This window comes from Euwallacea similis, chromosome 7 (assembly GCF_039881205.1).
Source record: "Euwallacea similis isolate ESF13 chromosome 7, ESF131.1, whole genome shotgun sequence".
NCBI classification, from domain to species: Eukaryota; Metazoa; Arthropoda; class Insecta; order Coleoptera; family Curculionidae; genus Euwallacea; species Euwallacea similis.
This window is the reverse complement of record NC_089615.1, coordinates 4,576,723-4,595,350: the sequence shown is the minus strand read 5'-3', so window position 1 is coordinate 4,595,350 and position 18,628 is coordinate 4,576,723. Positions and strand designations below refer to the sequence as shown.

Below are 18,628 nucleotides of genomic sequence, written 5' to 3'. Positions count from 1 at the left end.
ATTTGGTATTTAAAGGTTTCTTACCTTCTCTCTTAATCATCTTTCGACTGACTACAAACTAAGTACCTATATTTAAAAATTCTTTGATCCGCATGACCGTTAATAAATAATTATAAAACATTAAAAAGTTAGGTTATGTAGCCTAAACAGAACTGCCATGATGCCAGTTCTACCATTACACCCTACAAAAGCCATAGGGCTGTGATTGGCCTGGCAAATGACTGACAAGTAGATCTGTCCAAAATTTTGACAATTGGCTATATGTTGGAAAAGGAAAAGGGGTGGATGTTGATATGGGTCTTTAGAAAAGATCCTTAATTTATTAATAAACTTCCTCGATTTCCATTAATAATGCACAACTAAAATCAAGAATACTAACGGTTGAGGTAAGAGGTAAAACTTCTTGTCGCGTACCTTGCAGGTAAATAACTAGAAAATTGAATAAAAGTAATTTTTTTCGACTGTATCTGCTCAATAGAGAAGTCACTTTTGCCACATCAAAATTTGTTTTTTCCTATTTCCCTAGCACCCCAACGTATCATCATGATTGGAGGGCTCTTTGTGTATAACCACAAGGGTGAGGTCCTCATATCAAGGGTCTACCGAGATGATATAGGGCGCAATGCTGTAGACGCCTTTCGGGTCAATGTAATTCATGCCAGACAACAAGTTAGATCTCCTGTAACCAATATTGCTCGTACCTCGTTTTTCCATATCAAGGTAAGAACTATGTTCATGTTTTATGCTGTTTGAAAATGCAAAATTACAAGGAAAGTATTTGAAACAGCACCTCTCCTCTTGTAAACATGTACAGAATATGGAATTCTCTATAGACATCTTATATATTAAAACCAGATTTATAAACTTGCTATATTCTTTCTTTATTACTTTCAGTATTTCCAAGTTGCTGTTGATGAATTTATATAGATTTGAATTGCAATTATTGATTGTAGGTGTTGTTAGATTTTGATTGGTGAGAAAATTGACCTGTGCCATATATTAGTAAAACTCACTTGGGACACAACCCCTTTGGTTTAAAATTCAAAAGAAAGAAAAAAGTAAAGAATCTTTTTAAGGAAAACCCAAGCTGACATCAAAAAGCTGTTTTATTTTTAGGGTTGAAAAATAGTGGGGATTTAATTACTTTCATATCATTAATATCACATTACGCTAACTCTCCTTCTCATTGGCAAAAAAATTGGAGGCATCCACATAGAGGCAACACATGTAAAAGTAACATGTGTTTAAAAATTCTTTGAATTGAGCACTGTCCTTCCAGAATTAATAACATTCCCCCTGAATTAGAAATATCTCATACAAGTTGAGACTGTGTCAATTTACTTAACTCTCAGCTTTTAAGTTATATTTTAATTATTTGTGTGTTTGTGAGTCTTTTAATGGACTACAAAGTACTTAGAAATAGTGAGCTTAAAGCGTTTTTAATCAAATTATGATAACCATTGATATTTTTGAACTATACTGGCTGACGCAAATCTCATTCCTTCCAGGTCAATAATCATAGACACAATTTTTACTGCAAGTAAATCAAAGTGTACATATTAATGTTTTTCTAGTTAGTTCAATAACCTGAACTAATTTTTTACAAATATCTTACAGAGGGCTAACATTTGGATTGCTGCAGTAACGAAACAGAATGTCAACGCTGCCATGGTTTTTGAATTCCTACTAAAAATCATTGAAGTTATGCAATCATACTTTGGGAAAATTTCTGAAGAAAACATCAAGAACAACTTTGTTCTTATTTATGAATTGCTAGATGGTATAAAATACATACTTTCTTACGAAATCGTAATTTGCAGTTAAAAATTGTTGCAGAAATTCTTGATTTTGGATATCCTCAGAACACTGACACTGGCGTTTTGAAAACGTTTATTACGCAACAAGGCATCAAATCTGCCACAAAAGAAGAGCAAGCCCAAATTACTTCCCAGGTAACAGGGCAAATTGGGTGGAGGCGAGAGGGCATTAAATATCGCAGAAATGAGCTATTCCTAGATGTGTTGGAATATGTTAATTTGTTAATGTCGCCTCAAGGTATTGCCCCAATTCCCAGGGGGTTTTGATTTTTAGTATTTATTTTTACTGCTATTTAGGTCAAGTTCTTTCTGCTCATGTGGCTGGTAAGGTGGTGATGAAATCTTATCTATCTGGTATGCCAGAATGCAAGTTCGGAATTAATGACAAAATAGTCATGGAGGCCAAGGGGAAAGGTGGCGTGGGGACTACCACAGATACTGATCCTGCCAGATCTGGTAAACCGGTGGTGGTTATCGACGATTGCCAATTTCACCAATGCGTTAAACTCAGCAAATTTGAAACAGAACATTCTATTAGTTTTATTCCACCTGATGGTGAATTTGAGCTCATGAGGTAATCATTATTATTTACCTCACATATTCTTCTACAAAAAATATTGCAGATATCGAACAACCAAAGACATATCTTTGCCATTCAGAGTCATTCCTCTTGTAAGGGAAGTAGGGCGTACAAAAATGGAGGTGAAAGTAGTGTTGAAGAGTAATTTCAAACCTTCCCTTTTGGGGCAAAAAATTGAGGTTAAAATTCCGACTCCGTTAAACACTTCGGGCGTTCAACTGATTTGTCTTAAAGGGAAGGCAAAGTACAAGGCATCAGAGAACGCCATTGTTTGGAAGTGAGTTTTACATAACATTTCACATTTGCTTAACATAAAAGAAGTACTTTTATTAGAATTAAACGTATGGCGGGCATGAAAGAGACTCAACTCTCCGCCGAAATTGAACTTTTAGAAACAGACACCAAGAAAAAGTGGACTCGTCCTCCAATTTCAATGAACTTCGAGGTGCCGTTCGCCCCTTCAGGTTTTAAGGTACGGTATCTCAAGGTGTTTGAGCCGAAACTCAATTATTCCGATCATGACGTTATTAAATGGGTGCGCTATATTGGCAGAAGCGGGCTCTATGAGACCCGATGTTAATTCGAATATTTGAGGCAATTTGGCAAGGCTAACATGACCTATTAGGTGAATATAAATACTCGATATTGTACTTCCCTAGGAGGAGTGAAAAGAAAGAAAATTATTTTGATTGCATCTTACGAAAAGGTATCGGAAGCTTGAAATTTGTCGAATAATTTACAAAATATTTATGTGTAGTGAACTTGGCAAAAAATGTTAATTTTGCAATACTTTTGGATTAGACAATGAAACCATTCAAAAATTAAAATGAAAGTTTGGAGTTATTTGCCTCATATTAATACTAATATTTAGGTATGTGTTTTTATTTTTTCCTGTTCTATTGTTTTATAAAGAGATGTCTGTGGAGAAGTGTTTTATAGGAAATAAGCTAAAATGAAAATAGTACTTGTAACTATTTGTTAAAATGTGATTCATTTAACCGATTTTGTTATTGCTTCATTGATTTAAATTTCCGTAAGTTATTTAGCAAATTTCGATACAAGATTGAAATATGTATTGATATTAAGGATACGATTCTGTAACATCCGATGTATCTTAACAGTGGTGTATCGCTGTAAATTTCATTGCTTTACGTCAAAGATACAACTATACATCGTTAACGTCGGATGTAAATATATAGTTAGAGAATACTGGCATAAAGATAATGGTTATCATGTATTGTCCGTCATGTGTCTATATATTGTAAGGCTTTAAACATTGAGCTTCTTGCTCAGCTGAAAAGTTGGTTAGAAATGTTAGTAATCGATAGCGAATTGGTTGGAACAAATAAAATATTAATTATTATTAACCTTAATCTTTAAGAAAATAATTGAATATATTGTAGTCATTAATCTGTGATTGGGATTATTGGATTTAATTATTAAATTTTCCTGAAAATTCTCAAGGTAAGTATATTGCAGAAACTTTAAGTAACTTGATCTTTATGGCTTTTCGCTAGGTAACAGTCAATATAATCTCTGCGAATAAGTAATGTATCACATTACAAAAAAGCTTTGATAATTTTAGGTGAGGAACATTAACATAAAGGAGACACATTAACATTTGAAGTGTGGTTTGAAGATATTGATTCGAGGTAATTGATCATCTTTAATTATGAGACGACTAAAAGACCGAAATGAAAAGACGTCATTTTTTAAAATTGGTCATATAAATTACACACGTGCATAGTAGCCAATAAAACAGAAAAAATAGCCATAGTAATATAATAGTTCATAATGAAACTGCTAACAATGTGCAGTTATGTAGCTATTATGGCTCCAAATTTGAAAAAAACCATTTATAGTCTGCGTTACCTTAAGCGTCACTATCTCGTAAATTCTTGGATTTTTTTAGACTGTGTTCCAGTAAAACTCAAGTGATATGTAACTAGTTTGTAGCCGATTTACGACTGTATTTGTGTAATGTTTACAATGAAATTCGTGTAAGAAATTGAAATATATTCATTTAACTCAATCAACAGCTACGATCAGTAGTATATAGTCATACCAATAGTTTGCAATAGGCTGCCTCAAACTGTTCTCACTGCATTTCAATGCAATCCAACAAAAATAATTGATGCAGTGATATCTATATATTTTTTCTTAATTTGCAAACGTGTGTTGTTGAAAAACTGAATAAATTTCGAGCTCCTGTGCCAGAAAATAAATTAAGAAATTGGCTTAGAAGAGAGGAATAATAAAGTATGTTTGTTAGGGAAATTTATTTATCTCTTTCACATTATCATACACTTTCTTATCCGTTTATGAGGAGAAACTCAAAGTTCTTAATAACAAATAAAGTTTCCGCAAGCCCTGATCGATAAGGTCTTTAAAACTGTCGTGTATATAGTACCTATCGCTCAACCACCACAGATTAAAAAAATTAAAGTGGGATTAACTGTTACGTATGAAATTGAATGGGTATAACTTCCTCACGTTTGAACAGTAAATAGTCAATCATTTACACAAAAGTACTTTATTTACAATGAACAGATTAAATAATAACATCAAGAGCGCATAAATACAAAGGTACAAGTCAGTACTTTAACGCTTTTACATATATACAAAGGAATTACAAAACGGGACAAAATTTCTAATATTAAATAACAAATAACTAATAACACATAATTCTAATTTACTATTTTGTTACTTTGTGGCAGATTACATTCCATTTGAAACAGAAACAATTATTGATACCTATCTCCGTTTTAAAATCAATTTTCAATCACACCGAAAATCGATCATAATTTTTTTCCTTCAAGAAGATTTTTTTAATACTCTCTTTTCTACTGTTTGAATTCAAGATGTAATCTGCCTTTATTGTCAAAAATGCCTTAAAATAAAGCACATTATCCAACGGCTACAATAGAGCAAATAGCCTCAGTAGAAGATGTAAGTAGGTAAACACTTTCTAATGTTCCTATTCTCTCGGTTATTCTCCTATAAGGAACTTAATTGACGTTTGTCTGTATTTCAAATATTACACTTTATTATTATTGTCGAAGTACATAAGACTAGTAACTTTACATTAATATTGTCGTCACACATTGCAAAAACAATGACCTTATTTGCGTACTTGTTGATGAAGTCAACACAAAAAATAATTTCATATTAACGTTTCTCTAAACATTTATATAATGAGAAATTAGGGTATTTGATAATGAAAATGCGTGCTTTCGTGCATCGTTATTTTTACCACCACAGATATTCCTATTATGCATAATAATTTATTTATCAAATCAATGAGAGGGTTGTTCCATTCATTTAAGTATAGTTACAAACAGAAATAGTAAGTGAGAAATACCCTTCTCTGCTGATATCTAAAACATATTACAAAAATGTTGTATTTTGCCTTAACGCAGATCTCTATTAACATTTTTGCAGCTTGTGGTGCGGAAAGTCGAATTGGGTTGATACGTGCTTTCAGTTTGTTCACTAAAGCAAAAACAGCGTAAAACATAATAAGGAATTTAGATTTGATAAGATTTAACATTGTCAATTTTCTTAATATGTGTGTTTTTTAATAATTAATAAGGTATTTAATTCTAAAATATCCGCATTAGTACGATTAGTTAGAACCACCATGATTATCTGATATGAAGCAAGTCCGAATCAAAAAATACACACAATTAGGTATTTATATTGATTTGGTCAATTAAACGGTGCTTTAAAAGTAATATTGTGTGGCTTTTCATTGGTTCCTCACATTTTCACCTCACATCCAACGACATATAATTGCTCCATACATTTACACAGAGCTATGGAGGGTCTCTTTTATGTATGGAAACAGTCGCCTATACAGAACGTTTTTATAGTATATTGATGGGTTTCAAATAAGGGCTTTCTAGAAGGTACAAGTTGTCTCAAAAATCGTATCACCTTTCAAGCTTGATATTTTATTTTAATTAAAATTTCGTTGCGCTACCGAGTAGCACTATACGGTTGCGTAACTATTTAAGTAGTCGGTCTCTCAGAGCACTAATTGACAATTTTCTTATTTCACATTACATTCTAACAATGTTGTTTGTATAATATATCATATTCTAAATCAAAATCCAAGAGTAAGTAATCATTCCATACCAAATTAAACATATCGAGTTGGAGCTATTAGATTATTTTTGGGACGCTCTGTAGGTGTATTCGAGGATACCTAAGTTTTAAGTTTTTTAAAGAAACTTTTGAATTGATCATTTTGTCCTACCTCGTATAGTGTTCGTATTAATCGACAGTTTCCGTACATGTCGCCAACTTTATTAACTATTTTTATAATACTTGCAACTAGAGAATTAATCCTTCACTTCTTCAGTCAAAATTTACTTACCTAGGATGCCCATTCCACTCATTCTACCTCACATTCTTGAGCCTACTTTATATTAATAATTTAACTTCGTTTCTACGATATGTCTTCATATGATATTCATGATTGCAACAGGTTGGTCTATTGGCCATTTTGTCATTTCTTTCTTCCAATAATGTTTGGTTAATATACCAACCTTTGTTGTTTGATTATTCATAATCCAGTTTAAAATTTATAGTTTTCTCAGAAAGTTTCCTGCTTCATTTTGTGTTGGTTTTGTAACCGTTATGATAACCATTTTTGTTACGTAGTGTTTTGTACTATTACAGCACGAGACTAATAAATTGTAGATAATGTTTTTTGGTTCTAAAAATTTTATATAGGCGTTATGTAAAAGATCGCCTTGTTTAGTAAGATGTCGGTATATTCCACAAATTTTTTATTTGTTTTGTAGTACCACATCATAAATGTTTTATAGCTATTTATTCGTATAGCAACTTACTGAAGCTATATTAGTTCAGAAAATCATTTCACTTATATACATTATATTATAAGCTAATAGAAATATTCTACTAGAACCTAGATTACATTCGCTCTTTTGAAACCTTCGTTTAGCATTGTAGAAAAAAAAAACTAATTAATTTTTTTCCAAAATGACTTTCTACACCACAAGAAAACAGAATCTGTAATGATATAACATGATCAAGAAGTTTCGCACTAATGATAACAGAAACAAGATCCCTAAATATTGCACTTGTCTTGAAATTTCTCCATTTTATTGTCAACCACCCGCAAAAATGCCGAAAACAGCTACACATAGCTACAAATATTATGATTATCATCATTATTATTATATATCTTAGGATTACTAGCGTTTTAAACATCAGAAGCAATATAAAAACTTCAAGTATAAATATAATAATATTATGTATAAGTTTAAATTTTATTAAAAATTATTGTACATGTTTTATTGTCTTAACTAATTATTAATGTTTTATTAGACGGTTTGTTAAAGAAACGTATTGTCAGATGAAGTCGAATGTTACGTATGCAGTCAAATTCTAAAGACCGGTTTATGAGGAAGTTTTAGTTCGATAAAGTTCAAATTCAATGCAAGAATTACTACTGCTGAGCATAAAGTGCACAAGGAGTCAATTTTCACATAGAAGATTCCCAAAATAAAATTCCTAATAGCGTTTTGTAAAACTCAAAATTTGCTTAAAATTACGCGATTTGAAGTGTATAGGAAAACTGAGGGTTTTCGTGTAAACCCATTTTGAGCCAAATTAATCTCTTTTAATCTGAATTAGAAACAATTATTCGATGGTAGGCATTAATAAATAAAATAAATCCAAGTATTTGATATACAGGTACCAACAGTTCAAGTCAGAACATAGGGATAGCGTAAGTGAGATAAGGACCGCATAAGTTTTAATATACCTCTGACAAAGACCAACGAAGTGTATTGCGAGGCTAGTGGTTGATATGGGCGGAGTCAGTCCGGCCGATGTCTCCACTTCGATGTTTAGGTTAGTATCGATTTCGCTGCCTTCGTGGCGATACATTTTTTTTTAATATCAGAGCAAAAAATAGAATTGTAAATAAATAGAAAAAACGATTAATCCATCACAAAAACTTATATTAATAAAAATTCTGAAACGGTGAGAAATTTAGTAACATTGGACTGACTCCGCCCACAGAGCCGATAGACTCACAACCCACTTTGTCAGAGGCATATTAAACTTTATACGGTCCTTCTCTCACTTGTACAATTCCTATGTTTCCACTTGAACTGGCGATACCGGTATGTGGTTTAAATTACCTATATACGTGCTTTTCTCATGTTTGACATATTCAATGAGCTACATTATCAAAATGAGGACAATAATAAATAAAACTCTTATTGACAGTTTGAAAATGAAGTACGATTTTGACCGCTCTGGTATTAAATTTTGGCATTTTGGCAATGACAGAGAACAAGCTGTGTTAGTTTCTCGTGTTGCTACACTTACAACTTACTTACACCACAAACGATCAGAGGATTGGATATTCATCGACTTTTACTCGCCTTTAAGCCATCTACAAATGAGGAGGTGACCTAGAAACTGCAGTTTCTAAAAATCATGAATGATGTGACATATCACGAAGAATACTGTTTAAAATAGAATATTCCTTGTCCAACTCAATTTTTTCGATTTTTACAAAAACTACTGTTTGCAGATCACCTTCTCAAACATTTTCACTTTAGAACTTAAAAAGCTAATAGAAAATTTGGTACTATTAGGAATATGACCAATCTGATGTATTGAAATTACTTTCAAATATAATGTTCAGCATGTTTTCATAGAATCTGTCATTTTATTGGCTCTATCGCAAATCTCTTATACCACTTATGATTTTCATTTTCTTCTAGGACAAAATTTTGCATATCGGACATATAATCTGAATGGAACAAAATATCGCCAAAATGGATTAGATGCCCTCAAATATATTATTATATTACACTGATGTAGGGGGAGAGTTTTGCAATATTAGACACGGTCTCCTCTTTGCTGTAGAGTGGGTCTCTCAAAAGTATCCGACTAATCCTAGAGGTACTTGAAAATGCAGTTAAAGGGTAAGTATAAAATTGACATTTTTACAGAGATTAAAAGCCATTAAAACCTTAGCGCTAAGAGATTAAGAACTTGACGTGATATGTTACGATATAAAAGAAAAATCTGTAGCTTACAAGAAAAAACGTTTGCTGCAATATCAAACGTTTTATGTTATTTTTCCTAAATTTTACTGTAATTTCAAACTAAAAACCTCACATTTAACTCGACAAACAGTTAATTGTGCGTCTTGTAAACAATTGTTTATTAATACTAAAATTATCGTCATTTTTATTGTCATCAAAGGAAATCTTATCTAAAAGTTTCTTGTAAACGTAGACTTTTACAGATCCTCTAAAGTAGGCTAAATATGCTTTGCACTGATATTATTGTGGATATGGATATCGTAATGGCGGCTGCCCTTCCAACTTTGTCTCCATTTTGCTGGGAAATATATCCTGGGTCGACTACGTGTATTTTCCATCCTAAATTAGTGTGTCTATAACACTAATAAAAGAATTTTATACTAAATATTTGAACGCAAAAATACGAATGGAAATAAGAAAGTTAGTCTCGACCGCAGTCCTAACCTAAATTTTCGTAATGTAAAGGGGTCCGAAAGCAGACGCGGCTGCTTGTACTTACAGCAGACACTATCCCTTCGGTCTGAGAACCACGTCATTACATTTCACAACCTTACCTGATAATATAAAAGGTCTGGAGCATCCAGAGGAACTGTCCAATTCAAATAAGCTGGATCGCCGACGTCGCATTGCAACCTCAAGGTTTTCATGTAATCGTCGAAGGTGGCACACTCATCTGCCATATCGAAATTCTTATGGGTCCATTCGCAATAGCGACCAATGGCCGTGGGATAAGGGAAGCCTTCTATGTCATAAGCTACTCCTGCGAAAGTTTTTTCCTCTCTTTGTACAGATTGCGCGTTGATATACCGATCGAAACCTCCCTCTTTAGAGTCTGTGATGTACAAAGGGTGAAACCTAAGGAAAATACGATTTAACGTTCGTGTTAATTAACTATGACTGTGATTTTGTAAATTTGAAGCATTGTTTTGTGTCCAACATTGGTTAAAAATATGAGTTAACATAGGTAGTTTCTGCAGTTTTAACTAGGTTAATGAAAAGGGCACTGCTTGATAGCTGGATCAAAAGTTCCAAACGGACAATCAGTTTAACCATGGAAGCAAGGTTGAATTATTGTATTTTGCACCAGGAAGTCAGGTATTGTGTCAAACTGTAGGAACAGGATTTATGTATATTAAGAGAATCAAATTCTCTATTTAATCCATTAATTTCCAATCTTTTTTTGTCGTTAAAGTAACACTAACTTTGGATTTCGTTAAAAACCTCTTGAGTTGTTTTTCCATAATTTAAGTCTGATTGGACTAAAGGTGTTCGTAACTTCTGACCTCGCAGAATTCTGTTTTCACGTGTTTTACTTTGCTGAAAATTTTTCAATCCAGGAATATACGGAAGACAACAACTGGAGTCAGAACATATTCCAATCTTCTCCAATACCTAAATTTTTACTTCATACGTAACTTTATCGACCAACTCTATTTCTTTCGCATCACCATCTTTTACTTGACTTTTACTTACCGTGGAGGATTTGCACTTGAAGCTCCAGTTTCGACAATAAAAGTATAAGTTTGCCCCCTTTCAACAGTCAATTCTGGTAGTAGTTTGTCGTTGATGTAGTAGCAAACGCCATATGATTTTATTCCGGTTATTTTGGAGTAACCCCTAGAGCCTCCCATTGGGCCCATTTTGACGTAGAATGTGTTCTCGCCTGTGAAATAGATTAATGATTTGGAGATGCATTTTCTTGATCATCTAATGGATGAAAGGAAGAAAGCGAACAAATCTGATTGTGGAGTTTTATCGACAGAGACGCGACCTGAACAAAAAAGTGACTAAGGCGTTGTATCATGACCGTAAGGCATGGTGATAAGAATGATCAACTCAACAGGGAGCATGCATAACGAAATAGATGAACTTGAGAGTAAATGTATGAATTTTAAGTGAAGAGGAAGGAATTGTGAAGTAATCCAACACACGGGCCAAGAGGATGCGGAAAGACAAAGTTCCGACAAAATGGAACATCCATAAATTGTAGGATAAGAAGGTGTATGAGAAGAGCAATGAGAAAGAAGTAGTGGAATCGGAATAAAAAGTAAGTGAATTTGCGAGATATTTGTCATAACGTGGGAGAATGCAGAATAGACCTCCCTTTCGAAGTTATTCAGCTGGTCACTGAGCAAGGAAGTTCAAGATTTCCCTTGCATCGTTTGGTTTCGATGAAAAAGCTCGAGTGAACACAGATTACAGACTTGTTTCATATTCAGTGCCTGCACTATATCATTTTGTACAAACCAAGGAATATTCACCAATAATTTTGAATGGTGTCCAAGGCAAAATCCCATCTTCTGATGGAATTTCATCTAAACTTAACGTGCACTGATTGTCATCCAACTGTCCAAAGTTAATTTCAATATCGCTCCCGGTCGAATCCTCCATGGACTGATAAATATTAGGCTCCATCCGTGAATTCAACGTCCCGATGGCTGCGATCACCTGAACTGGTTCATTTTCCGGTATTGAACGATCGTTGATCGCTTCGTTGGTTCGAAGAGGTCTTTAAAAAACTTCCTTTTGAATTTAACTATACCGAATTTCCTGTAAACTTACCTAGAATAAGTAATAGCGATTAAACCATCGCTTCGCTCACCATGGACCACCGTAACATCGTTTCCACCTCCGATGAGTTCATCGGGGCATACTCCCGATTTCCCATCGCACTGGGACTCATGCGAAATGTAGTAGTCAACCGCTTTAAAAGCCCCCTTATTTTTATCGAAATATGCCACTGTAATATCGGCGCCAACCTGAAAAATTTCTGCGATTAATTATCATGTTACTTGTGAGTTTTTGCGGCCAGAAAAACAATCACCATTTGCGCCTTAGTGTTATCCCCGGACAAGCCGAAGGCGACATATTTATCTTCTCCAATCCGGGCGGACAAAGTAATCTCAACCCGATCTCCTTTCATGACCCATTTCACTTGGAGTCGTTTATCTAAAAATTCTCTGCAGCTCGTGGATCCAGGAGGGACGAGGGTTGTCGTAGTCTTTATGAAATTTCAGAGTTTTAAATTGTGTGTCCAAAATATTAACATGAAAGCTAGTGTTTAATTTTATGGAAAGGTAAACAAACATTCATATTTTCATATCAAATTTATTTCACGTATGCAGTATTAGTAATTTATCTGACGAGTGCAGAAAGTGATACTTTATCGCACGCTGGTTGCAGTTTACTAAAGGACGCGAGGCGGAGTTCGGTCAGTAGTCATGCGCGTTAAAGGCGCTTTCACACCTGTTAGGTAAAATATTTTCTTGAAGCGCTTATGTGTTAATGTTATTGTCTTGTGCATGTTAAATTAAATTTGTTAACACATTCGTGTGATTACCACTTAAAATACTTACTGGGTTGTACCACCAAGATGGCTAAATCATAAACGGAAATCATTAACCATATTATGCTTAATTTTACAAAAGTCGACATACAGATATTTTCGTTTGTCCCAAAGCCGGGGGCACCTCCAGGTCTTTGGGTATCATCACATGACCATAATTTATCCTGTATTGCACACACCATACCGATAACCAGTCGATATTATACACATTCCAAGGATTGGGAAGTTGAATTTCGATGTCCTCCCCGAGATATTGTTTCAGAGGGTCGTATGTATTCAGTTGATTAGGAACCTATGAGATTCAAAATTCATATTTAAATAATACAAAACTGCTATTTCATTGTTATACGGAAGCCATCACCGATGCATTACAGTGTTAATTGGATAAGTGCAAATATTAGATAATATCCTTGATCACCCTAGTGATTAGCAAGGTTACATCAAGCGATGTTGCTCGAAAATTCGATTCTTGAATTTTCCTCTTAAATGCTATTCGTGTAATGAAATTCAATATATAATTTTTACCCAATTGCACTCTTGCAATCCAAATTGAAAAATGCACTAGTGAAATGCTTGCACGCGTTCTTTATTTGAATTTAATTTAAAATCGTGCAAACTATCCAAAAATCATCCATAATTTTTAGCTTTGCACTTATTGTATTACCTCTGCATGTTCTATAATTAAGCGAACAATCATCTACCTTATGTCCAGACGGATTGGGTTCGGTACCATTCCCGATCCAGAAATAGGCATCGGGACCTTCACCATCGTAATGTAAGTTCGGAATATAAAAGGTTTTGGCGTCTAAAATACTGATATTGTCTGAACGTAGACCATGCGCAAGACGTTTGAATTCTGGTAGAACCCGAGGTTTTGGTACCTCGAGGTTCGGAGGGATGAACACCTCGCTAAAGTCTACCTGTAATGAATATGAAGTTAAAATTAGATTATTTCAGAGTTCACTGCACAGTAAGATTATTTCCAATAATTGGAAATTACTTTCCGCACGCTGGAAGGAAAGAAGTATTCGTAGGCGCCTACATATATTTTCTCAAAGCATTTTTGGAGTTGAATCAGATTTTCTAACCTCTTAATTTTTTTTTGTTTCCTGAGATCTATAGGGTGTTTCAGAAAGAAAAGCCCAAGTTGAGAGTGGATAGACCATATAAAATGTAATTAAATACAGCAATAATGAGGTCCGTTTAAAAGTATATTAAATAGAGCAACTTTGATCCAATCTCCAAAGAAATTAATGGTAAATTCATCGCTTAAGCTATCATTGAGAAATATCAAGAAATATGGAGTTTCAGATTTTTCAATTTTTTAGGCGGTTATGTTCGGTTCGAAAGGGCACATTTACTAACAAAACTATCCTATCTTATAGGAAATTTAATGTAGATTTTAAAAATGTAGTTGTATTTGTGTTTTGAGTATTAGAAAGTGAAGAAATAGCAGAATTATATTAAAAAAGTCGGGTTTTCGACAAAAATTACTAAAATGCCTATATTTTAAAGAAGAATAAGGCTAGGGCCCTTGTTCTTGCTGCATTTCATATGGTCTACCATCGTCAACTTATGGTCCTTTCTTCCTGAAACACCTTGTATACGATTTTCTGACACGTATATCACTAACGAGAGCAATGCTTCTGCCCTCACTTCCTCGATTTATGTTCAACATAAACGGCATAATGTCGCCCGATTAAAGCCGTGTTATAATTAACTTCCCCCGTCATCAGCCCCATTTTGTACGCAATTATTCATTAGCTCCCATCAGTGCCAGACTGGGCATACACTGACACTTGCATCGTCAACAATTCCGTCTTCCTTTGTTTCGGGCGCATTCTAATTTGTTTTAAGGGTGCTCAAATCCATCAAAAAACCAGCAGAATTTTCTTAGCATTGGGCTATTGCATATCCAAAACGTGCTTTTTCGAGGCTCTATTACTACTATTGTAAACGGGGTTTAAGTAACCATACTCAGTAACTACGATTTTAATTTACATACTCAATTGAATCGAGTAAGAAGCAAAAAAAAATGAAGAAATGGATACCAAACAGGTTAGCTAGAAAAAGTGCATTAGGATTAAACGTTTTCATCTTAAATAAAACCCCTGTAAATTTTTATCATTTTTGGATTTGCTTTTAAATTTCGAAATATCAACGTTTAATATATCACACTTTTTGTGCTTTCGACAACCGAGCGGTTTGAGTTATGGCAAAATGGCTTCTACGTCCCGTCTTTGTCAAAGAGTTGTTTTACAGATGTCTAATGATTGCATTCTTGACACCTGTCAAAGAGATCTCAAAAACTGGATACTTGTCAAATCTAGAATTTTGATTTATCTTTAAAAACTGAAGTAATAATGTAATGGCCACTTTTCTTCGGCCCAAGTCGTTCGAAAATTGCGGCGGGACCTGAAAGGTATTGCATTTCTAGATCCGAAATGTAAAGAATTTTCATATTTCAATTTACATTTATTAAGTAAACTAACATCCAACCATAACATTGCAAAGTTAACCGTGAATAGTCACAATCTAACCCTAAAGGTAGGCGAACCGAGTGCCTTTCAATAGCTCTTTGAAATCCAAACTCGTCGCTCTTGGAAACGCTTCCGGCTTTAGACTCCATAATAGCAAAGAACAATTCGAAAACTACCCAAATTAGTATCTATCAAACCCAAAGCCACTTAAAAACAAAATTTTCAATAGGAAGCACGAATGGGGGGAAGCGGGTAGCCATTTTAACAAATGCGTTTGGATGCGAGTGCGCCCCGGGGTCGGTCGATACCGTGAAACTGTAACGGCAAGTACGGCCTTCTGTTTGCCGGGAACATGGAAATTCGACCCTAAATACACCAGAAATTGGTTCGACGAGACGAGGATGGGACGCGGTCTTGCCGAAATTCATACTATTACTACGAGCGCTTCGGGGGATGAGCGGGGAAAATCAAGACGATTTATATTCCTCGTAGTCGCGGCGCGCTGGGGAGTCGCGAGGACGGGGACGGAGAGGGGTGGTCTTTATAAATAATGTTGGCAATTAGCCCAAAATTGCCAGCCGTTTAGGGATATTATGGGGTTTTATCAGACACGAGTTGATGAGGTGTTTCATATTCAGCAACGACCATTTTAAGTAACGTTAATTCAAAATCTGTGTTGAAAATAGTACGCATTGGCAAGAACAGAGTGGGGGCACTCTGGTATTTTTCAAAGAGTTCGGCTGTCACTTAGAAGACGTTGGGATTCATAGTACTTTTAGCTGACTTTACAGCATTAATTACAATCTTTGTTTCAATTTATTTCGGAACAACGCTTCGCATACAAGTAGGAGTTAGAATTATACACCATTCTCGGTTGAAACTAATTGAGAATAGCATTCATCCTGTACTAAGGGCTCAGACGAATACCCTTGTTAACGTTTCCGTGACAAATCCGTAAATCGCCGATTTCATCTAAACTTCAACACCTTGTATTTCGGAAATTAAGCAATTCCAGACATATATTCATACCATTTTTTTAAATTTTCATCCACGGAATATTCCCTTAAATGTATGTGCCGTTGGTTTAGGAAACACTCTATATATAACGAAAATTTTGGTTGGCAGCTACTGGCCAATACATCCGCCACTCCCTCTCATGCAGGCTCATGTGATTAAATACCGGATTACATTAATAACAACATTAAAAATATATATTTTCCCGAAGAGTCATTTCAAACGATAGCTGCATGCCTTGGCCGGCACGTTCACTAGATCTTTTCCCATTAGATTATTACTTATGGGGAACTATAAAACACCTAATTTGCAAATCTGTACCTCTCTGATATTAGTGAATTGCGAAGAAAGATAATTACAACTGTAAGGACCAAAATAAGAAGCAAGGAGGTTTTAAGATCTTGCTAAATATCTTTTTCTTGTCAAGGATGTTGCTAAGAGCTGTACTTGGAGTATTTTTCCAAAGTTTCAGTTTTTTTTTGAATACCGCCAAAGTTCATCGAAATTTTTAAAATTTTAAACCGGCATATTTTTAGATCTCAAATTGAGCGATTTTGCTATAATTTAATGACAGAAACGGACACCCTATATTTATGACATCATCGAAATGCCCTACGAATGCTCGCCCCCCGCAATGTCATAGAAGGCGCGAAGCGTGTCAAACAAATGGGCAACTCTGTAAAGAGGAGAAAATTAGCATTTTATCTAATATACAATAAATGGTCGAGGCAGGGGTGCACCGTGAGTTATGAGAGACGGGCGTCTCTTGGATTTATTGCGTGGAGGCAAATGGAACCAGTTTAGCATGACGGACACAATGGATGCAGTCGTTCGGAGATAAAATTCTTTTAGGCGCGACACAATGCATTTTTTAAAACCTCTTAACCATTTTCCAGGAGCTTAGTCCACAGTGCCAGAAATTGAACAACAGAATTTTCCCAGCATGAGAAAACCAAAATGTTGTCTGTAGTAAAACATAAATCGCCACATCAAACCGTCATAATGCCATTTTATGTTGAAGTTAACTGATGGTCAGCAAATTGAATCGCACGTATGCCCCTGATAGGCCAGTTTCCTGTGCTAGATTGGTTCGCATTGATTCAACATTGCCTGCACCCATTGTATTGTTAACAATATTGTTGGTTTATTGCAAGGGGCTCGTATGACATGAGATATCATGGTATCAATCACCTTACATATGTATGTAACATGTAACTGAGAAACCTGAAATAATCCATTATGTGTGATGGTCGTAGGACAGTAGCATATTATAATTACTTATTGACCAGCACTTACAATTGCTTATTTTTTACGGTTCTGCATGAAGAATTACTGAAGCCTTTTGATTTTAGAATCATTTGAAATATGTGATCAAAATATAAGAAAAAATTAAAAGATCCTAAAAGAGAGGGTTTCGAAAAAATAAAACCTACCCAAATATACCTCCTACGCCTATGAATTTTGGTATGAATAATTACCTGAATATTAAGTGTAAAGAATAAAATTTTCAGTAAGACTATATAGAAAACAGTGGTGTAAAATGCTCAAGTTTTGGAAACCCGAACAGCTACTCTTTAATCTGGTAGAGAAACGCTATGTCTTTGATGGCTCGAGATACCCCAGTAACGAACAAAAAAACTATAAACTTGAGAGACTTTTTGTCAACTTAAATAGACGCTCAATGTCTATGAAATTCGATGAGAGCGACGACCCAAATGTTAAGAATGAACAGTAAAACTTGCAACATGATTGACTAAAAACAGTAGCGTAGAGAGCTCGTGTTTGGTGAGCTGAATAATCACCTTTAAAATGAAAATACTCAAACAAACCTTCGGTGTCTGTCAATAATTGTCAAAGAATTTAAAATAAATGGTAAAATTTCAACTTGATCGGTTTAAAAATAGTAGCGTAGGGCTCTTATTTAATAAGGCAACCGAGCACTTCAAATAGTGATTTCAAGAAAGGAAAATTTATTTCTTATTTTTTATATATTTTTCCAATATGAGTAGGCATTTAATAACAATGATACAAATTACAGCCTAAATAATGCGAATAAACAGTAGTATATAGACATGGATAATCTTCTAAGTATTGGAGATAATAAAGAGAACTTGGAGGTTCAAACCGTTTACAGTTTTTGATAGTAATAAAGGCCAATTCTTTGAAATGCTGATAGCAGCTTTACAAAGAAAATTTCCATGTAAACCAAGAAATTGACGGCTTTCATGCCAAGAGTTTCATGAATAGTATACTCTATGTGAAATGTGCCAATTCTTCATCTATTGACCCTAACAAAA

The 18,628-nt window shown here is 34.6% G+C and overlaps 2 protein-coding genes across 3 annotated transcripts in view; one reads left to right on the top strand and one right to left on the bottom strand.

Moving 5' to 3' along the window:
• The first annotated feature begins 295 nt into the window (after positions 1-295).
• On the top strand, positions 296-5,784 carry AP-2mu (adaptor protein complex 2, mu subunit). The gene is made up of 7 exons (XM_066391602.1): positions 296-429; positions 536-720; positions 1,618-1,780; positions 1,837-2,055; positions 2,115-2,391; positions 2,441-2,674; positions 2,731-5,784. The coding sequence occupies exons 2-7, from the start codon at positions 544-546 to the stop codon at positions 2,975-2,977; spliced, it is 1,317 nt and encodes a 438-aa protein (XP_066247699.1). The 5' UTR covers positions 296-429; positions 536-543; the 3' UTR covers positions 2,978-5,784.
• A 3,421-nt stretch (positions 5,785-9,205) lies between these two features.
• The window catches only part of LOC136409775 (protein Skeletor, isoforms B/C), a 29,870-nt gene continuing 20,447 nt past the window's right edge, over positions 9,206-18,628 (bottom strand). Inside the window, exons 4-12 of one of the 2 annotated variants that reach the window (XM_066391547.1) lie at positions 13,539-13,757; positions 12,929-13,129; positions 12,848-12,868; positions 12,316-12,492; positions 12,054-12,250; positions 11,753-12,000; positions 10,965-11,154; positions 10,046-10,346; positions 9,207-9,852 (exon numbers count right to left, since the gene is read on the bottom strand). In XM_066391547.1, coding sequence (XP_066247644.1) covers positions 9,700-9,852; positions 10,046-10,346; positions 10,965-11,154; positions 11,753-12,000; positions 12,054-12,250; positions 12,316-12,492; positions 12,848-12,868; positions 12,929-13,129; positions 13,539-13,757 — 1,707 coding nt within the window. In that variant the 3' untranslated portion in view covers positions 9,207-9,699. Of the gene's footprint in view, positions 9,853-10,045; positions 10,347-10,964; positions 11,155-11,752; positions 12,001-12,053; positions 12,251-12,315; positions 12,493-12,847; positions 12,869-12,928; positions 13,130-13,538; positions 13,758-18,628 lie in introns of both variants that reach the window. The other variant, XM_066391548.1, reaches the window with a different exon arrangement.